At 58.8% G+C, this 16,175-nt stretch overlaps 1 protein-coding gene across 1 annotated transcript in view; it reads left to right on the top strand.

The window, feature by feature from the left end:
• Positions 1-16,175, top strand: part of LOC135977179 (R3H domain-containing protein 2-like) — a 31,750-nt gene that overhangs the window by 1,984 nt on the left and 13,591 nt on the right. Inside the window, exons 2-6 of the mRNA XM_065576488.1 lie at positions 449-480; positions 581-634; positions 3,611-3,831; positions 6,584-6,738; positions 15,867-15,956. Coding sequence (XP_065432560.1) covers positions 449-480; positions 581-634; positions 3,611-3,831; positions 6,584-6,738; positions 15,867-15,956 — 552 coding nt within the window. The remainder of the gene's footprint in view (positions 1-448; positions 481-580; positions 635-3,610; positions 3,832-6,583; positions 6,739-15,866; positions 15,957-16,175) is intronic.

Here is a 16,175-nt window from a genome sequence, read left to right as displayed (position 1 = left end):
CTGTGGGAACTATGAAAGCACTGCTGCGTTGCCTAGTGGTTGGAGCAGGGCCAGGGAGTGATCAGGACTCCTGGGTTCTCTTCTGTGTGTGACGGGGAGCGAGTCCCTTCTTCTCTCCATGCTGTGTCAGCCGGTTTATAGACCAGCGCTCTCTAGCACTGGGGGTCTGTGAAGTGCTGGGGCATTGTGGGGAGGAAGGAGCTAGAAAAGGTACCTGATGCTCCGGGGATGGCCCTGGAATAAGACCCTAGACAGAAGTGCAATGTGTCCAGTGGCTTGGAGAGCCAGAGTAACTCAGGAGCGTGACGCAGCCCGATCCCAAGCCCAGCCCCTTCCAGCCCCCTCCGCGTTCAGACGCCCCTTTGTTTGTAATGTGCCAATGCTGCTGCCTTATCAGTTATTTTCCCTTTTCTTTTCCCCTCCTCGTCTCCACCCTGCCCTCCACTAGACTGGTCAGAACGGATATCTAAACGACAGCAGGTTAGTACCATCCAGCATGCTTCACGGCCACACCTGTAGCTTTCTCAGGGGAGGACACGGTAACCCTGTAACAATGCTTTTCTCTGATGTTAACCAACAGACTCTCCAAGGAAGGCTTTTCTTCTAGCTCTCACAAAAGGAGGCAGATTTTTAGGTACCTCTGTGTGGTTTCTTGCGTACGTTGTTCTGCAGCGTGAGCTCGCCCCATGCATGGCTGCTTGTGGAGTCCTTTGAGTCGTATCTTTTGCAACATCCGTTGTTTTTTTTGTCTCCCAAACTAAATTGCTGCGGAGTGGTTTTTGCTGATTCATTCCAAACAAAGGCTGAAGGGTCACAGGGGAAGGAGGGGAGGCGAAAGGCTCCTAGGATCATAACACTTCACGAGCCACATGGTCCCACCTGCCTCTGACACCTGCGTTCTCACGGTGATAAACCCCAGCTGTCTAAGCAGGGATCAAATTAGCATCTCATCACACATGCATCGGTGTTTCGTGGTGGTGGTGTTCGGGGGGGCTGAGCCCTGGCGGTACACGTTCCCCAGGCGTTGCTGCACAGAGCCCAGGGAATCCACTTCAGCCGCATTTTCGGTTGATTTCTTTTAACGGACGGACGGTTCCTTCTGATGAAAGGGGCCAGATTAAAGCCCCTAAGGGCTCTGTGGACCTGCAGAGCAGACAGGCCAGGCCAGGGCTGTGGGCACTTGGTGCACCGGCCGGGCTGTTCCCCAGGTTTGAAGGGGGTAAGTGAACCAGGAACGTTTGGGAGCTGCTGGCCTAGGCAAACACAGAGCTACGTTTCCCCCAGCAGCCGGAGGGTGGCAGGAGCGGGCCTCTAGGCAACAGCTGAGTGTGCATGGCCCATTTGCACACTCCCCGGTTCCTGGGAGGCTGCAGGTGTGAGCCCGGCTTGTGACGGGGGCTTTTCAGAGAGGGGGGTACAAAGTTTCAGAAGGCCCTAAGGACTTCGGGGCCTACGTCCTCAGTCCCGCAGGCCATGGCCCTTGTCTGCGGGGAGCTGGACTGACCTGGAGCTTGGCGGTTCTGTCGCCTGCTGTCATTCAGTGCCCGGCTCTGTCTCGCTCACTCCCCGTCGCCAGACCTCAGGGCCCCTTGGGCACGGAAGCCGAGCCCACCTGTCGTGCAGCGCCGCGGTGGCATCTCAGGCCGCTGTGCTTGCAGCATGCTCCAAGAAGCCGAACAGCCGCTTGGGATTAATCTTTATCCCCTCCCACATGGCGGTTCCTGTAATCTCGGCTTTCTGCCACCGCCATCGGGGCAGCGACGTTCCGGGAGGGGCTGGAGCATCAGGGCTGTGGGAGCAGCAGGGGAAAGGCAGGTCCCCGTGCTCCTTAATGTGCAAGGTTCCAATGAACCCTGGTGCCAGTTCAGCGTTTCAGAACGTTCTCTTCGTGCTGTTAATTAACCGATTCACTGCGAAGCGCTCGGTGCTAATGAATGCTCCCGGAGCTTGACCTGTAGCGAGACTAGCTGAGGGCGCGGCAGGAGACAGCACTGACGGGCAGTTGCTGTGCGGCAGGGTTCGGGCGTGGGCACTGCGGAATGGCTCAGGGTATTAGCAAGGGAGAATCTGGAACCTATCCACTGTAGGTCATCGGGGCCAGGCAGGGTCAGGTCTGGGATGGCTGGGCAGGTGTTCTCACCCGGCCAAAGGAATCGGGGGGATTGCGACAGAGGATTGAATGGAGACTCCCTCCTCCGTAGCTCCGAAAGGGCTCCCCTATCCCGAATGGGATGTGAGGGATGCCGATGGGGGGAGGGGAGGTGTTGGAAGCTCGTCCGGCCCCTGCCCGTGCTGTAATGGGACGGTTCAGCCGTTAGAAACCAAGCAACTCCGGTTCCCCGGCTGTCGGCCAAGCGAGGGCCGCGGAGGGCACCGGCTGTGGTGTCCAGAAGCTGTTTATACTTTGCTTAGCTGGTTATTTGCCCCCACTGTCCCCCCGCCAAGGTGCTGCGGCTTCACCAGTCCACCCCCTCTGCTGCAGACGTTGAGCTCCCGCTCGTACCAGTGGGTCACGTGCAATGTGCAGTGTCGCCCCATGGCTGGGAGCCGGGAAGCGGAGGTGGGCTCTGCTCCGGAGCCTGCATAGCCAAACACCAGGGCGGGGAGCAGCTGCAGCTTGGGGGGATCCCGATCAGCTGGAGCCGGTGTTCCGACGGGTGACACAACTCAATGAAAGCCCCGCCCCTCCCGCGGCATGGCCTCGTGGCACCCATTCATGCCCTCTTGGTTTTGCACAATTCCCCCTCTTTGCCTCTTGGGTCCGGGCTCCCAGCCCAGAGGCCGAGGTGATGCCCATTAGTTCAGCTCTGATTGTGCGTCGGGGCGAGCCCGCAAAGCCCCTCTCTCCAGCCGGATGGCGTTTGTGACAATTCCCCAGAGACTGCTTCTGGTTCCGCTGCCCCACGCTGTCACACTCACATTCACGGTGACCCTTCCTCTGGGGGCAGGACGGCGGGAGTGCCCTGCTGCAGAGTGAAGGGACATTGAGCTGGGGGGGGGGGGGTTAGTGTACGTGGGAGCAGACCCCATGGGGGTCTAGGCCAGTGTCTGCCTCAGAAGGGGAGGGTCTGAGAGCTTGACCATTAGGGTATGTCTGCCCTGCAGCTGGAGTGAGGCTGCCGGCCCAGGCAGACAGGACTGGACCGAGCACACTACAAATAGCGGTGTGGACGGAGCAGCACCAGCAGAGGTGGGCTTGAGCGTAGGTAGCCAGCCCGACTCTCCACCGGTGCCGTATCCACCCAGCTCTTTTCAGTGCACCAGCGGGAGTCTGTCTGCCCAGGCTCGCCCCCAGCTGCAGTGTAGACGTTCCCTTCAGCTCCTGTGTGAGGAGGGGGTTAGCCGGGTGCATGGATCTCTGGCCAGAGCCAGCCCAGTCCTGCTCTCGGGGCGGCTTGTCAGCGGATCAGCGGGCTCTGGGCTGTTCGTTCCCAAGCAGCCGTGCGAGCGAGGCCATTGGGAAAGCCCCGGGGACTCCCGCAGCCCTGCACCACCCATTTCCCGTGTCTGGTGTCGGCGTGCCGGGCTCCGGAACACCTGCTGCCGCTCGCTCTCGTTCGTCTGCTCCCCTCTGCCGGGAGAGGCCGTGTAACCGCTGTGGTCTCTGCAGGGGGAACCGGGACGCTCTGAACCGGGCCTCGGGCAGCCGTCAGAGCAGCACAGAGAGCGAGCTGAAGTCGCTGGAGCCCCGGCCGTGGAGCAGCACAGACTCGGACAGCTCCATCCGCAACCTGCGCCCGCCCGTCACTAAAGCCAGCAGCTTCAGCGGCATCTCCATCCTCACGCGAGGGGACAGCATCGGGACCAGCGCCAGCAGGACGGCCAGGCCAGGTACCGCTTTGCCAGAGCCGGGGCCCTGTCCCCAGGCCCACAGCACAGAGCTGGTGACTCCTGTGTCGTGCGATAGCAAGGTTGGGGAGGGCTAGTGCATCTCTGGGCAGCTACCAGACACTGGGGCCTTATCGAACATGTCACCCTGGGGGGACTGGAACTGGTGAGCTGGCCCAGCCACGTGTGTGTTCCCTGCGGTGCCACGCTCCCATCCCCTGGGCCTGCAGGTCCTGTGGCACCCATTCCTCCCCCTCCGCGGGCTCTCACTGCCAGAAGGGGACTTTGCCCAGGCAAGGAAAACCGTTCTGCACTTTTCTTGCTCTCAGGGGGAAGGAGCCGATAATTAGCTGATCTCGTCAGACTTAACCTAACAGCAGGTCAGATGCTGCCAATTCTTAGAGAGCCACTAATCACAGGCTAGAGTTTCAGACGCACCATAACGGATTTCAACCCCCGTGCCTTGGTGAACAGGCCTGAACTGCCACTGGTCCCTGGCCCGGTGAGCGTGCCGGTTAAGGGCATTCCAGGGGCGTTACCAGCACTCAGACTGGTTCCTTGTTAGAGAGACCAGCCGTATGTCACCGGCAGAAAAAGCAGCGTGCTGAATTTCTAGGTGTCCTCAGGCGTTTTCAGTGGAGAAAGCTGCGGTTTCATCGTCACTTGAATGCGGTGGTGATGGCCGAGTAGCCACATGGCAACTGATAAAAACCTTAGTCAGCGGAGAATGAAATCCTGCTTCCCCCTTCACTGTAACGCTCCCTCCGAAGAACCGCCATCACCGGGCTGTGCTGAGACTCTGAGCTGAGTTTCGATTCGTTAGTTAGTTTAGGTTAGTGGAGATTTACATCGTTTGGCTTCATCGCAACAACTTGCTCCAGTGAAGGAGTAAAGAACTGAGGTTAGAATCTGCCGGGTGTTATTCCAAAGCATAGACTGGCCTTTACAACGGAGCTTTTACCTTGTAACTCCAGGACTGGGCACATCCCATTGTGAGGCCAGGTTTTCTTAAAGTTTGGGGCTAGATTTTCACATGCCCAGCACCCACAACTGGGGCTAGATTTTCACATGCCCAGCACCCACAACTGGGGCTAGATTTTCACATGCCCAGCACCCACAACTGGGGCTAGATTTTCACATGCCCAGCACCCACAACTGGGGCTAGATTTTCACATGCCCAGCACCCACAACTGGGGCTAGATTTACAAACGGTGGGAGCTGAGCTCGTTTGAAAATACGTGTGATTAGCGGCACGGCAGAGGATCTGTTCTTGCTCTTTCTGATTGCAGGGAGCTGTGCGTACTCTTTCCCGCGGCTATCTCTTGGGTACGTGGTCTGATTTGGATTCAGACTTCATACATTGGCTAACCAATTGAAAGTACCGTTTCTTCTTGCTCTGAAAAAAAGTAACTTGCAATTAAAGAAATCAACCTTCTCCAAACCTGCTATTGACAAATGAGTGGGCTTGCTAGTCCCATGCAGGGGTTAGGCAATTATTCTGTAGACTTACTCCTTTTTAAGTCGGGAAAATGTGCAGAAGAGGAGATTATTAAACTCTGCAGCATGTATCCCCGCCACATACCCACCCTGCTGCTTCCTGTAGTATGCAGAGCAAGTCACTTTCAATCATCCACGTATTAGCCCCGCTTAGAGCTGGGGCTCCAGTGAGGCGTACCTTTGTCCACACCTTTCTTCCCTCTCTTGTTCGTTTCTGATGATTGCCCATTGTTAGCTTCTTTATTTGTGAAGGGGATTGCCTTCCGTCTTCCCCTTCTGTGCAAGCACCTGCACAGTTCTCTGCTGAGGCCCCTCTCTGACCCAGTGCCAGAGGGAAAACGTTCCCCACGTTACGTGCACGTGATATTTTATCCCACCAAACGAACGCATCAAATTGCTGCTTTTTCTATAGTAACCACTTCGTGCTGTGGAGACCTCCAGCCAGCAGAGGTCGCTCCTGTTTACCCTGGCTCCTTCCCCAAGCTACGCAGGTGCATAGTTAAGGACCTCGCTCCTGGCTCTGGGCATGTTTTTGCACCCAGTAGGAGCAGGAGAGTTGGAATTGAACCAGATTCTGATGCCAGTAGGGTGACCAGATGTCCCGATTTTATAGAGACAGTCCCGATTTGTGGGTCTTTTTCTTATATAGGCTCCTGTTACCCCCCCACCCCCTGTCCCGATTTTTCACACTTGCTATCAGGTCACCTTAGCTGCCAGGCAGAGCAAAATAGTCGCATTAGCTCCCCCAAGTGTGCCAAGCACTTCACACGTGGAATGCGAGATCCCGGCCAAGCTGCGGTCAGACTAGTTCGCGAACAGACCAAAGGGGGCCAGGAAAGCACCATTTTGTAATGTAACTCATCAGTGCAGCGTTTGAGCACCATAGAAAGCTGTGAGTGCGGGCGCTGGGTGCGCCTACCCTGCGCTCCAGAGATGTACGTGGGCAGGGTCCCGGGCAGGGTCGCACTTGCGTGGCTAGCCCGGGGCTGCTAGTGGTAGCGAGCTAGCTTGCCTACGCGTGGTACCTCCTGCTTGCAGTGTGGACAGGGAGAGGGGAAGTGGCTCCTCATCTGCCGTGATCTAGGAGCACGTTGGTCCCTGCGCCGCTCCCAGAGCAGAAGCTTTCTCGGGGAAGGTTTCCATTTGGCAGACAGACGCAGATGTCTTTATATGGATGAATGAGCCCGGAGGAAACAGCCGGGGGCGGATGGGGACCGGCTCCTAGGTACCGACACTGCCTCTTCTCTCTCCATTCAAGGTCTGTCACTAGCCTCGGAAGCATGCAGCCAAGTCTCCGCGTCCCAGCCTGGCCGAGGGAGCTTCTTGCCATGCACTGTGCAGCCGCAGCCGCACCAAGCACTTCCGCCCACTCCCCAGCAACAGCCGGCGATGAGTAATCACCTGATCTCCCCGGTGAGTCACAGCTCTGTCCCCTCGGGCTCGGCTCCGGAAGTGCAATAGTATTAGCGCTCCCAGCTCCAGAGGCTGAGAATCGGGCTTGGTTGGCAGCAGGTTGGCTCCTGGCTGCAGATGTTTTTGGGGGGCTGCAGTTGCCTCGCTGTGTCTTAAGTTGGTGCTGTGCAAAGCGTCGGTAACGGGGTGCCTGCGGGGAAAGGCAGCCTGCGCCGCTGGTCCAGCCCCCGGATCGGGCCATCGAGTTTGACTTCTAAAGGGGCTTAGGTGCCCAAATTCCCTTGACTTTCAGTAAGTCAGGCCCCCAACGCCCATAGGCTCCTCAGGAGGGAGATGGAGTGTGCATTCTGGTTATATGGGCAGGGCTGTGATCTCCCAGCCAGAGGGGTCACTGCAGTGTTCTGTGGGCTGCACTGCCCAGCAATCCAGTGTCCGTTGTCCTGCCTGCCCTGGTGCTGCCGCTGGGGAACGTGCTGCCAGGCCTGTGGGCGCCTGGCCTCGTGGTAGGGAGGGTTCACGCCAGCCGGACGTTGGGTGTGGATGTAGGGCTCTGCCCTCCTGGTGTAGGTGGGCCCCCAGACCTCGCTGTGTTGCTTTGTCTCCGTGACTTTCCCGTGAGTCACGCCTGTAGAAGTCTCCCGAAGAGGGTAAGTGGAGCTGGTGTCCTGAGCTTTGTATCTGCAAAGTGCCACCGGAGCCATCAGTCCTGCGTGTGCCCCGGGAAGCCCAGAGCGGGTAGGCAAGGCAGAGGGGAAAAAGCGACTTGCTGCAGGCCATAGAGTCAGTGTTGGGAGCCAGGATTCCAGGCCTGTGCTCCGAGCTGGCTCTCTGAAAGCTCTCCATCTGAAGACTCAGAATCCAGAGCCCTTCCCCTGCCGTGGAGTGGGAGCAGGGAGGTCCCCGGGTGAAATTTTCCCTTCTTAGCTTGAGCGTTTCCTTCCTTTGGAGCCCTGGACAGCCGTGCTCTGTGCTGGCACCAGCCTGGTGCTTTCCCCTCCTGAGAACGGGGACTGAGATTGGCAGGGTTGAGCAGCGCGGCAGTGGGATCAGGGAACCTGGCAGCTGTTGTCTGACCTCAGGCCAGGCCGCTTGTCCTGTCCCTCTTAGCTCTTCTATGCAAACACCAGCGAAGGCTGCGCTGTGCCAGCCTGCCCGCACTGCCACCTGTCTGTGCCTCTGCAGGGCACATGGCATTGCCTGGCTCCTCGTTCCTGGCAGTAGGAATGCCCTGGAGCTCTGGCCATACCCCCTCCTCGGAGAATCGCACCTATGCTCAGCTGATGGCCTGAGTAGGCCGGGTTGCCTGAGCTTCGTGACGCAGAGGGCAACTTGCATCTGGCCTGCATGAAAACAAAGACTCATTTGCCAGCTCCCAGTTCCCCTGCGTGCTCGGATCTGCAGCCCCTCTGGAGGGACCGGCAGAAGCTGCTGCTTGTCTGAATTCTCCCGCCCTGCGATCCTGCAGCCGGTTAGCTTTGTCTCCCAGCTGCAGTCAGAGGGAGCAGGAGGTCTGGGATTGAGGCCTGGGGGTAGAGTTCGGTCTCCCGCGTTTTAAAAGGCCCAGGTTGTGACGAAGTGGGACTGTTCTTAATGTTTCCTCTGAATACTGTGTCGGTGCCTCAGTTTCCCCTATGCATTTCTTAAGTCTCTAGGTGGTGGGGAAAGGCCAGTGTGCATAAATCACTGACACTCTGTCTCCCTGGCAACAAATGGCCAGGGCCCCTCCCCCCCCCCCAGGAAATAGCTAAGGGTGAACAAAGAGATCAGGTGACCTCCTGACCCAGGAAAGAGACAAAGCCGAGAGAAGGAGGGGCTGGAGGGGGTTTTGAGAGTTGGAGCTACCTGGGGACTAGGCGTGAGGGCAGACGTGGGTGTCTGGCTCTCTCAACCCCAGAATGGACCCGGCAGAGGGGTCCCATTCGCTGGACCTACAAGCTCTGTTTTAGACCGTGTTCCTGTCATCTAATAAACCTCTGTTTTACTGGCTGGCTGAGAGTCACGTCTGACTGCGAAGTGGGGGTGCAGGACCCTTTGGCTTCCCCAGGACCCCGCCTGGGCAGACTCGCTGTGGGAAGCGCACGGAGGGGCATAGGCTGAATGCTCCCAGGAGAGACCCAGGAGGTGAAGCCGTGTGAACTTCTTGCCCTGAAGACAGTCTGCTCCGAGGGAGAGGAGGCTCCCCAAAGTCCTGACTGGCTTTGTGGGGAGCAGTTCCAGAGCATCGCCCGGGGACTCCGTGACAACTCCGTGACAACTGGTGGCAGAGGTGGGATGTATGGCACCCTGTGAATGGCACTTCTTGCAGTAAGTGACTGGGGAGCAGTAAAACAGAGGGGGGACGGTTTCAGGGGGCGATTAACCCTTAGGAGTGTGTGACCAGCGAGAAGGACTGTTGGAGTAACGGGGTCCCCCCGAGGACTGCAGCGAGCAGTCTCAGGGGCCGAGGAGCCTGCCGCTCGACCCTGGGAGAGAGAAGGACGTTTGCAGTAACAGGGTTCCCCTGGGGATTGCAGCGAGCGGTCCCAGGGGCGGAGGAGTCTGAAGCTCGACCCTGGCAAAGAGGTGGTGACCACGAGAAGGGCTGGCACACTAGGGGTTCTTCCTGAAAACCGTGGGGGAGCTGAGAGCACACGGGCCTGTGAGTCCAAAGCAACTTGGGAACAGCGGAGTGATGGCCTATCACCATCTCCTTAAGAAGGACATTGTCATCCTGTGCAAGAAGAGAGGGTTACACATTGGGAAGTTCACCAAGGCCCAGTTAATCGTGCAGCTGGAGGATGAGGACCACTCTAAGGAGCAGATTCCTGACCCAAACGGGGCTACAAGAGGATCTGGGAGCAGCTGGAGCGGTAGCCAGGCATCCCCAAGAGTCTGGTCCCCAACCAGACGGGGGTCTTCACGATCGGTTCCCGATCGGGGGATCGGAGACGGATGGGACTGGAGCTGAGTCCGAGAGAGCGAGAGGACTGTGAGAGAGAGAGAGCGCCCGAGGAAAAGCTGTAGGAGAAGCAGCGGCAGCATGGACTGGCGCTGGTGGAGCGGAGAGTCATAGGGGGCTCCCCAGGGGTGAGTGGGGATAGACCCCAGACTTGCAGTTCCGCAGGGAGCCTCGACACTAAATTGCTGCCCCTGGTTAAGGAGGGGGGGGATGTGGATGCCCACCACACGGCCTTTGAGCAGGCTGGCGATTTGAACCAGGGGGACCCTGCGGAAAAGCCCCGGTATCTAGCTCCCTTGCTGGGTCCCAAGGCCATAGATGCTGTCAGCCAGATGGGTGGGGTGGTGGACAGGCTCCCACTCCTGGCCCCAGCCTATATGTCTATGTGGAGTCTCCTGGGCTCAGGCCCCTCGGACCCCCAGTGGGAGCGGAAGGTGGGGGTCAATGGGGAGACATGCCTGGGGTGGCGAGACCCTGGGACAGAGAGAACTGTTGTCAGGCTCCAGGTGGTGCAGCCGCAGATGCTGAGGGGCTGTGTGACCTGGGTGAAGGTCCCCAGGATGAAGGCCCTTGCCCTGTCTATGGCCCGGATCCCTGTGCAGACCCAGGAGGGGTCGGGCTGGCTGGCCATTGGGGTTCTCCAGGATATCGGCTGTGAGGTCCTGTTGGGGGATGACTGTGTCTCTTTGGGACAAGATCCAGACCTTGCCCCTGTAACGGCAGAGGCTTTGAATTTGAATCCCGCTAACCACTTGGCTAAGAGGGAAATGGTCAGTGAAAATGCAAATGACCTGGCTGGCAGAAGGGAGGGGCTGCTGGGCTCAGGATACCTGCCTACCTGTAACCAGACCCCTGGGGCTGAGTGTGTCGGAGAATTACTCCCCGCCCCCCTGCACACCGGAAAGGGGGCTCACGCTGGCTCTGATGCTGTGACCAGAGCAGAGAGCTCGCTGCCTGCCCCCACTGGGACAACAAGGACAGTGCTGGGCACGGTGGGAGCTGAGACCCCAGCTGAGTGGGGGGGGACACAGGCAGGGCAGGTCGGCTGCCAACCAGGTTTGCCTGGCCCAGACGTACTGCTGGGAAGTGATTACACAGCAGGGAGGGAGCTACCAGGGACAGGGCTCAGAGGGGCTGTGACCCCAGGCCCAGCCAGCGAGAGGGAACAGGTCCCACTCCCTTCCCCAGCAGCTGAATTCCAGACTGAGCTGCAGAAGGTTCCCTCCTTGGAGAAGCTGAGGGAACTTGCTGGCCACAGAGCTGCAAACCCCTTGGGGAAGGCTGCAGGGACAGAGTCCGGTGGGAGAAAGGATTCCTGTACCAGGAATGGGCTCCCCAAGGGGAAGTAGAACTGTGGGGAATCGGGAGGCAGCTGGTGGTGCCCCAGGAATCCACAGGGTTCTTCCCTTTCGAGCTGCTGTATGGGAGGAGAAGGGGGAAGACCCCTGGGTGGATCTCTTCCCTGAGGTGGGAGCCAATCTCCCCATCAGGTGTTCCCCGCTCAGAGTCACTGGGAAAGCAGCCCAGAACCTGGAGAGAGAGGTCAAGGACGTGCTGGCTTTAGATGTGATCCAGCCGTTCAACAGCCCATGGGCCTCACCCGTGGGGCTGGTCCCCAAGGGAGACAGAATGATCTGGTTTTGTGGGGACTATCGGAAGCTTAAAGCCATCACCGTGTCCGATGCCTACCCCACGCCTAGGCCTGGGGAGATTCTAGACAAGCTGAGGGGGATGGAGAATTTGGCTCTGGCCTACGTCGATGACGTGTGTCTTTAGCCAGACCTGGGAGGAACAGGTGTCCCAGGTGAAGAGGGTGCTGGGCTGCCTCAAGGCAGGCAGGACTGACGGTAAAAGCCGAAAAGTGCAAGGTGGAGATGATCAGAGATTGGCCCATTCCCCAGACCAAGAAACGAGGCCAGGCCTTTATCAGGATGGCGGGGTGCTACCGGAGGTTTGTACCCCACGTTAGATCCCTAGCCTATGTGAGAGGGGTAAGCCAGACAAGGTGGTCTGGACCGAGCAGGGCCAGAGGGCTCTCTGTATACTGAAGGAGGCTCTAATCCAGGGCCCAGTAAATCTGGTAAACCCAGACTTTGCCAAGCCTTTTGCAGTGTTCACCAACGCCTCAGACGCAGGGCTGGGCACGGTGCTAATGCAAGCCGATGCTAAGGGGGGGAGACACCCCACCGGGTACCTGAGCAAGAAACGGCTGCCCTGGGAGCAGAACTATGCGGCCTCAGAGAAGAAATGCCCGGCCACGGGGCAGGCCCTTAGAAAGCTGCCGCTGTATAGTTTTGGGCGGCGTCACATGCAAGGGGCTGATGCCGAGCTGCTGGGGACAGAGACGCCTGTTCAGAGGGTGGCCAAGGTCAAGATGGGGGCTCTTAACCGAGAGCTCGAATTGCAGCCCTCCAAACTGGAGCGCTGGGAAAAGACCCAATCTCAGTTTAGACCCCAGGGGTATTGGGGTGGCAAAAGGGTACAGGCCGCATAAACCTTCCCCCATGCAGCCTGCAAGCGCCATCAAGCACAACATACCCACGGGTGGGCCTGAAACTGGAACGTCCTGGTGTAACTCCCACCAAGGAATGGGAGAGATGATGGGGCATCCATGGGAACATTGGTGGGTTCGAACTTCCCCAGGGCACTGGCTAAAGTGACCTCGCTCAGTTCAGTCTCGAAGGGGGGAGAGATTTGACGAAGTGGGAATGTTCTTAATGTTTCCTCTGAATACTGTGTGGGTGCCTCAGTTTCCCCTATGCATTTCTTAAGTCTCTAGGTGGTGGGGAAAGGCCAGTGTGCATAAATCACTGACACTCTGTCTCCCTGGCAACAAATGGCCAGGGCCCCTTCCCCCCCCTGCAAGGAAATAGCTAAAGGTGAACAAAGAGATCAGGTGACCTCCTGACCCAGGAAAGAGACAAAGCCGAGAAAAGGAGGGGCTGGAGGGGGTTTTGAGAGTTGGAGCTACCTGGGGACTAGGAGTGAGAGCAGAGGTGGGTGTCTGGCTCTCTGAACCCCATAATGGACCCGGCCGAGAGGTCCCGTTCGCCGCTGTACCTACAAGTTCTGTTTTAGACCGTGTTCCTGTCATCTAATAAACCTCTGTTTTACTGGCTGGCTGAGAGTCACGTCTGACTGTGAAGTGGGGGTGCAGAACCCTTTGGCTTCCCCAGGACCCTGCCTGGGCGGACTCGCTGTGGGAAGTGCACGGAGGGGCATATGCTGAATGTTCCCAGGAGAGACCCAGGAGGTGAAGCCGTGTGAGCTTCTTGCCCTGAAGACAGTCTGCTCCAAGGGAGAGGAGGCTCCCCAAAGTCCTGACTGGCTTTGTGGGGAGCAGTTCCAGAGCATCGCCCGGGGACTCCGTGACACAGGTTCATCTCCCTATCATTCTTGCCCATGGGATGCTCCACCAACCAGGAGGGTCGGATGTGGACCCACGGCCCGTTAGAAAGCACCTCCGTTCTCGGAGTCTGCGGGAACCATGTCTCCGTGGCTGTCTCTTGCTGTAGTTCGTTGGCCACCCACCACCCCTAAATGACGAGGTGAGGGTCGGTGGCGGTGGTGGTAGCCGGTCTCAGGCGCTGGCAGGGGAGTGCTGCATTGTTGCCTGCATATGGTGCCGGCTTTCGCTCCCGCTTGCCGATCTCCGCTCCATTCTGAGTTCTCTGTGGATCGCTTCCAAAGCTGTGTTTCTCTACGGAGGGAGTCTGCTCAGTGTCCCCTTTCCTGCCCTCCCCATAGCAGGTTCCCCAAAGGAGCGAGGGGACAGTGTCCTGCGCAGGTCCATGGCTCCCCAGCCACTTCCCTGCAGTGTGCGTGACCGTCCGGGGCTTACCAGAATGGTTTCAGTGCCACACGCTGGACTCGGGGTGCCCCCGGTGTGTGGATCTGCTCAGGAACCTACCTCTGGGGAATGGCTGGACATAGGCAAAGTGACACCTTGTCTGTGCTGGGAAACCTCCCCCGGGGGACTGGTGCTGCAGTGTCTGCCCAGTGGCAGGCAGTCGCGTGGGAATTGTAACCTCTCTTGGGACCAAGGTTTTGTTGCAGGGGAGTGTGGGAAGCTCCACGTTTGCCTTTCCACCCAGCTAAAAACCAGGATGGGGCCCTCCGCAGTAACCTCCGTGCTCCTCCCTCGCCGTGCCAGCCCAGGGACTCTGCTGTCTGGTCACCCTCCTCCCAAGCAGTGAGACTGGTGGCAGGTCCTGTGAACGCCAGGGTTGGCCAGCCACGTCTCACTCGAGACTCCTCGTCTTCCATGTGGAGGTGGGCGCAGCTCTAGTACGGCCCCAGCCCTAGATCGCCGAGGCGCCTCTGCCCCTCGGCGGGTTGGTAAACAGCAGAACTCGCGCTGGGGAGCGGCAGGAGGGCACGAGCCAGAAGCTGCTTGTAAGACCAGAACAAACGGATAGAAACTGGCCACCAACAAATGTAGGCTTGCAACTAGGGGAAGGTTTCGAACCGTCAGCGGAGTGACGCTCTGAAGCAGCCTGCCCAGGGGAGCAGTGGGGTCAGAAACCCTAACTGGCTTCGAGACTCAGCTTGGTTAGTCTATGGAGGGGGTGGTGTGATGGGACGGCCTACAATGGCATGTAGCCGCTCTGCGACTGCTAGCAGCAACTCTCTCCAACGACCAGAGACGGGACACTAGCTGGGGGCGGCTCTGAGTTACTCCGGAGAAGTCTTTCCCAGGTGTCTGGCTGGTGGGTCTTGCCCACATGCTCAGGGTCTAATTGGTCGTCATATTTGGGGTCGGGAAGGACTTTTCCCCCGGGTCAGGTTGACAGAGACCCTGGGGGGGTTTCGCCTTCCCCTGCCGCGTGGGGCACGGGGTCACTTCCACCCTGAGTCCTAGCCATGTAGACCGGCTGATCCGGATTGAATCAGAAAACAGTTGACGGTGTGTGTGCAGTCAGTGCCTCCTCCGGACGGTTCGCCCGCCAGAACTCAGTGCGAATGAAACCCCTCGGTGTAGACAAGGCTGGAGACTGTCTGCGTGGTGCGTGGCTGGCTCCCTGCCCGACCTCGCCCTTATCCAGGAGGAGTCAGCGCTGATCCAAGGCTTGCCGGGAGAGTCTGTCTGCGGGTTGGGGGGTGGGTGTTAGCCCCCAGCGGGAATCGCTTGAGAAAGCAGCTCAGCAGAACCGCAGAGGCCAAGCAGGGCAACTTCACCCACCGCTTCCACACACACCCCTCGCGCCCCCAGGCAGCTGTAACTCACCAGGGGTGGCGTGGTGCCAGGCTGGGGTTCAGAGCTGTCCGAGCTTCACGACACAACTGAATGGAAGGCAGCAGATGTGGCTTGGAATGGCAGGGGCCTTGGGGTGCTGAACTGCTCCAGCTGCCCCAAAAGTTGCGGGGAGCCTTGCTTCTCACACAACCCCTCCCAAAATGGCCAGTACGGGGCTGTTCCCACCAGCGGTGGTTGATTTCCCCATTGCTTTGTCCGAGATCTGGTGGGAGTTTGGGCGTGAGCCGCAGGGTGTCGGCAAAGGCTTTGGAGGTGCAGTGTGGCCAAGTCTTGCCGTGTCATCGCATGTCTCGGCTAAAGCCTCAGCTCCCGGAGTCCTGTGATTACAGGAGAATTGTGGCCCTGAAAAGCTTGGAACCAGGAGGTGACTGGGAAGAACCCGGCACTTCCCGGGGGTTGAATTCTCATGGGTTTGTAGCTGATCTCATGCCAGGTTGGGTCATGTGGGGTAAGCAGCGTTAAACTACAGTGTGGTCAGTGATGAGAAAAATCTGCCCAAATCCAAGAGCCGTCGGGCAGCTGAACAGTCCCTGAAAGGCACCGTGGCTGAAATGGGGGTGGGGGGCATGAGGGGAGTGCGGGATCTCTGTCCCTCTGCGCCCAGCAATGGTGGCTGCGTGGGGGTGGAGCTTCTGAAGGAGCAGAAAGCGTCGTGGTTTGTATGAGGGGGTGAGAGCTGCCCCCACCCCTGTTCCTCTTCCCCCCCCATTCCAGCCCCCCACAGAGATAGGCTTCCCTAGCTCCCCAGAGCATCCATTTCTTTTTCACGGTGCTATGAAAAACCATAGCTTTCTGCAGCCCCGTTCGCCGCCTCGGCGCGCGCCTCTGTGTGTCTGGAATGAGCTCGGATGACTAACCTTGCCCTTCCTTCTTTCTCTCCCTCCCCCATGCCCCCCCACCTCTCTCTTCTCTCCCCTTCTCCGCTGGTCTCAGCCGGTCCCAGCTCTGCAGCCTGTTCAGTACTCTGCCAGCTCCTGTCCCCAGGTCCTCCTGCCCGTGTCTCCGCCCCAGCAGTACAACATGGTATAACCCGTGTCTGTCCCGTGTGTGCCGTGTCTGTGTTGTGCGAGCTTTGCTAACCTGGGCTGTTCTGCAGGGCCCGACTCTCCGGGAGGGGGCTAGCGCCAGGGCAGGCGGGCGGAGGGGCAGGGTTGCTGTGGAGTTGCAGGCAGTAACCCCGGTGGCTTGTGTTAAACGTGCCTTGAGAAGCAGGTGTGGACTCCCAGCCGGCGCCAGACTGAG

Source organism: Chrysemys picta, chromosome 22, assembly GCF_011386835.1.
Source record: "Chrysemys picta bellii isolate R12L10 chromosome 22, ASM1138683v2, whole genome shotgun sequence".
Classification (NCBI taxonomy): Eukaryota; Metazoa; Chordata; order Testudines; family Emydidae; genus Chrysemys; species Chrysemys picta.
The sequence above is the reverse complement of the archived record's forward strand: the minus strand, read 5'-3'. Positions and strand labels throughout refer to the sequence as shown.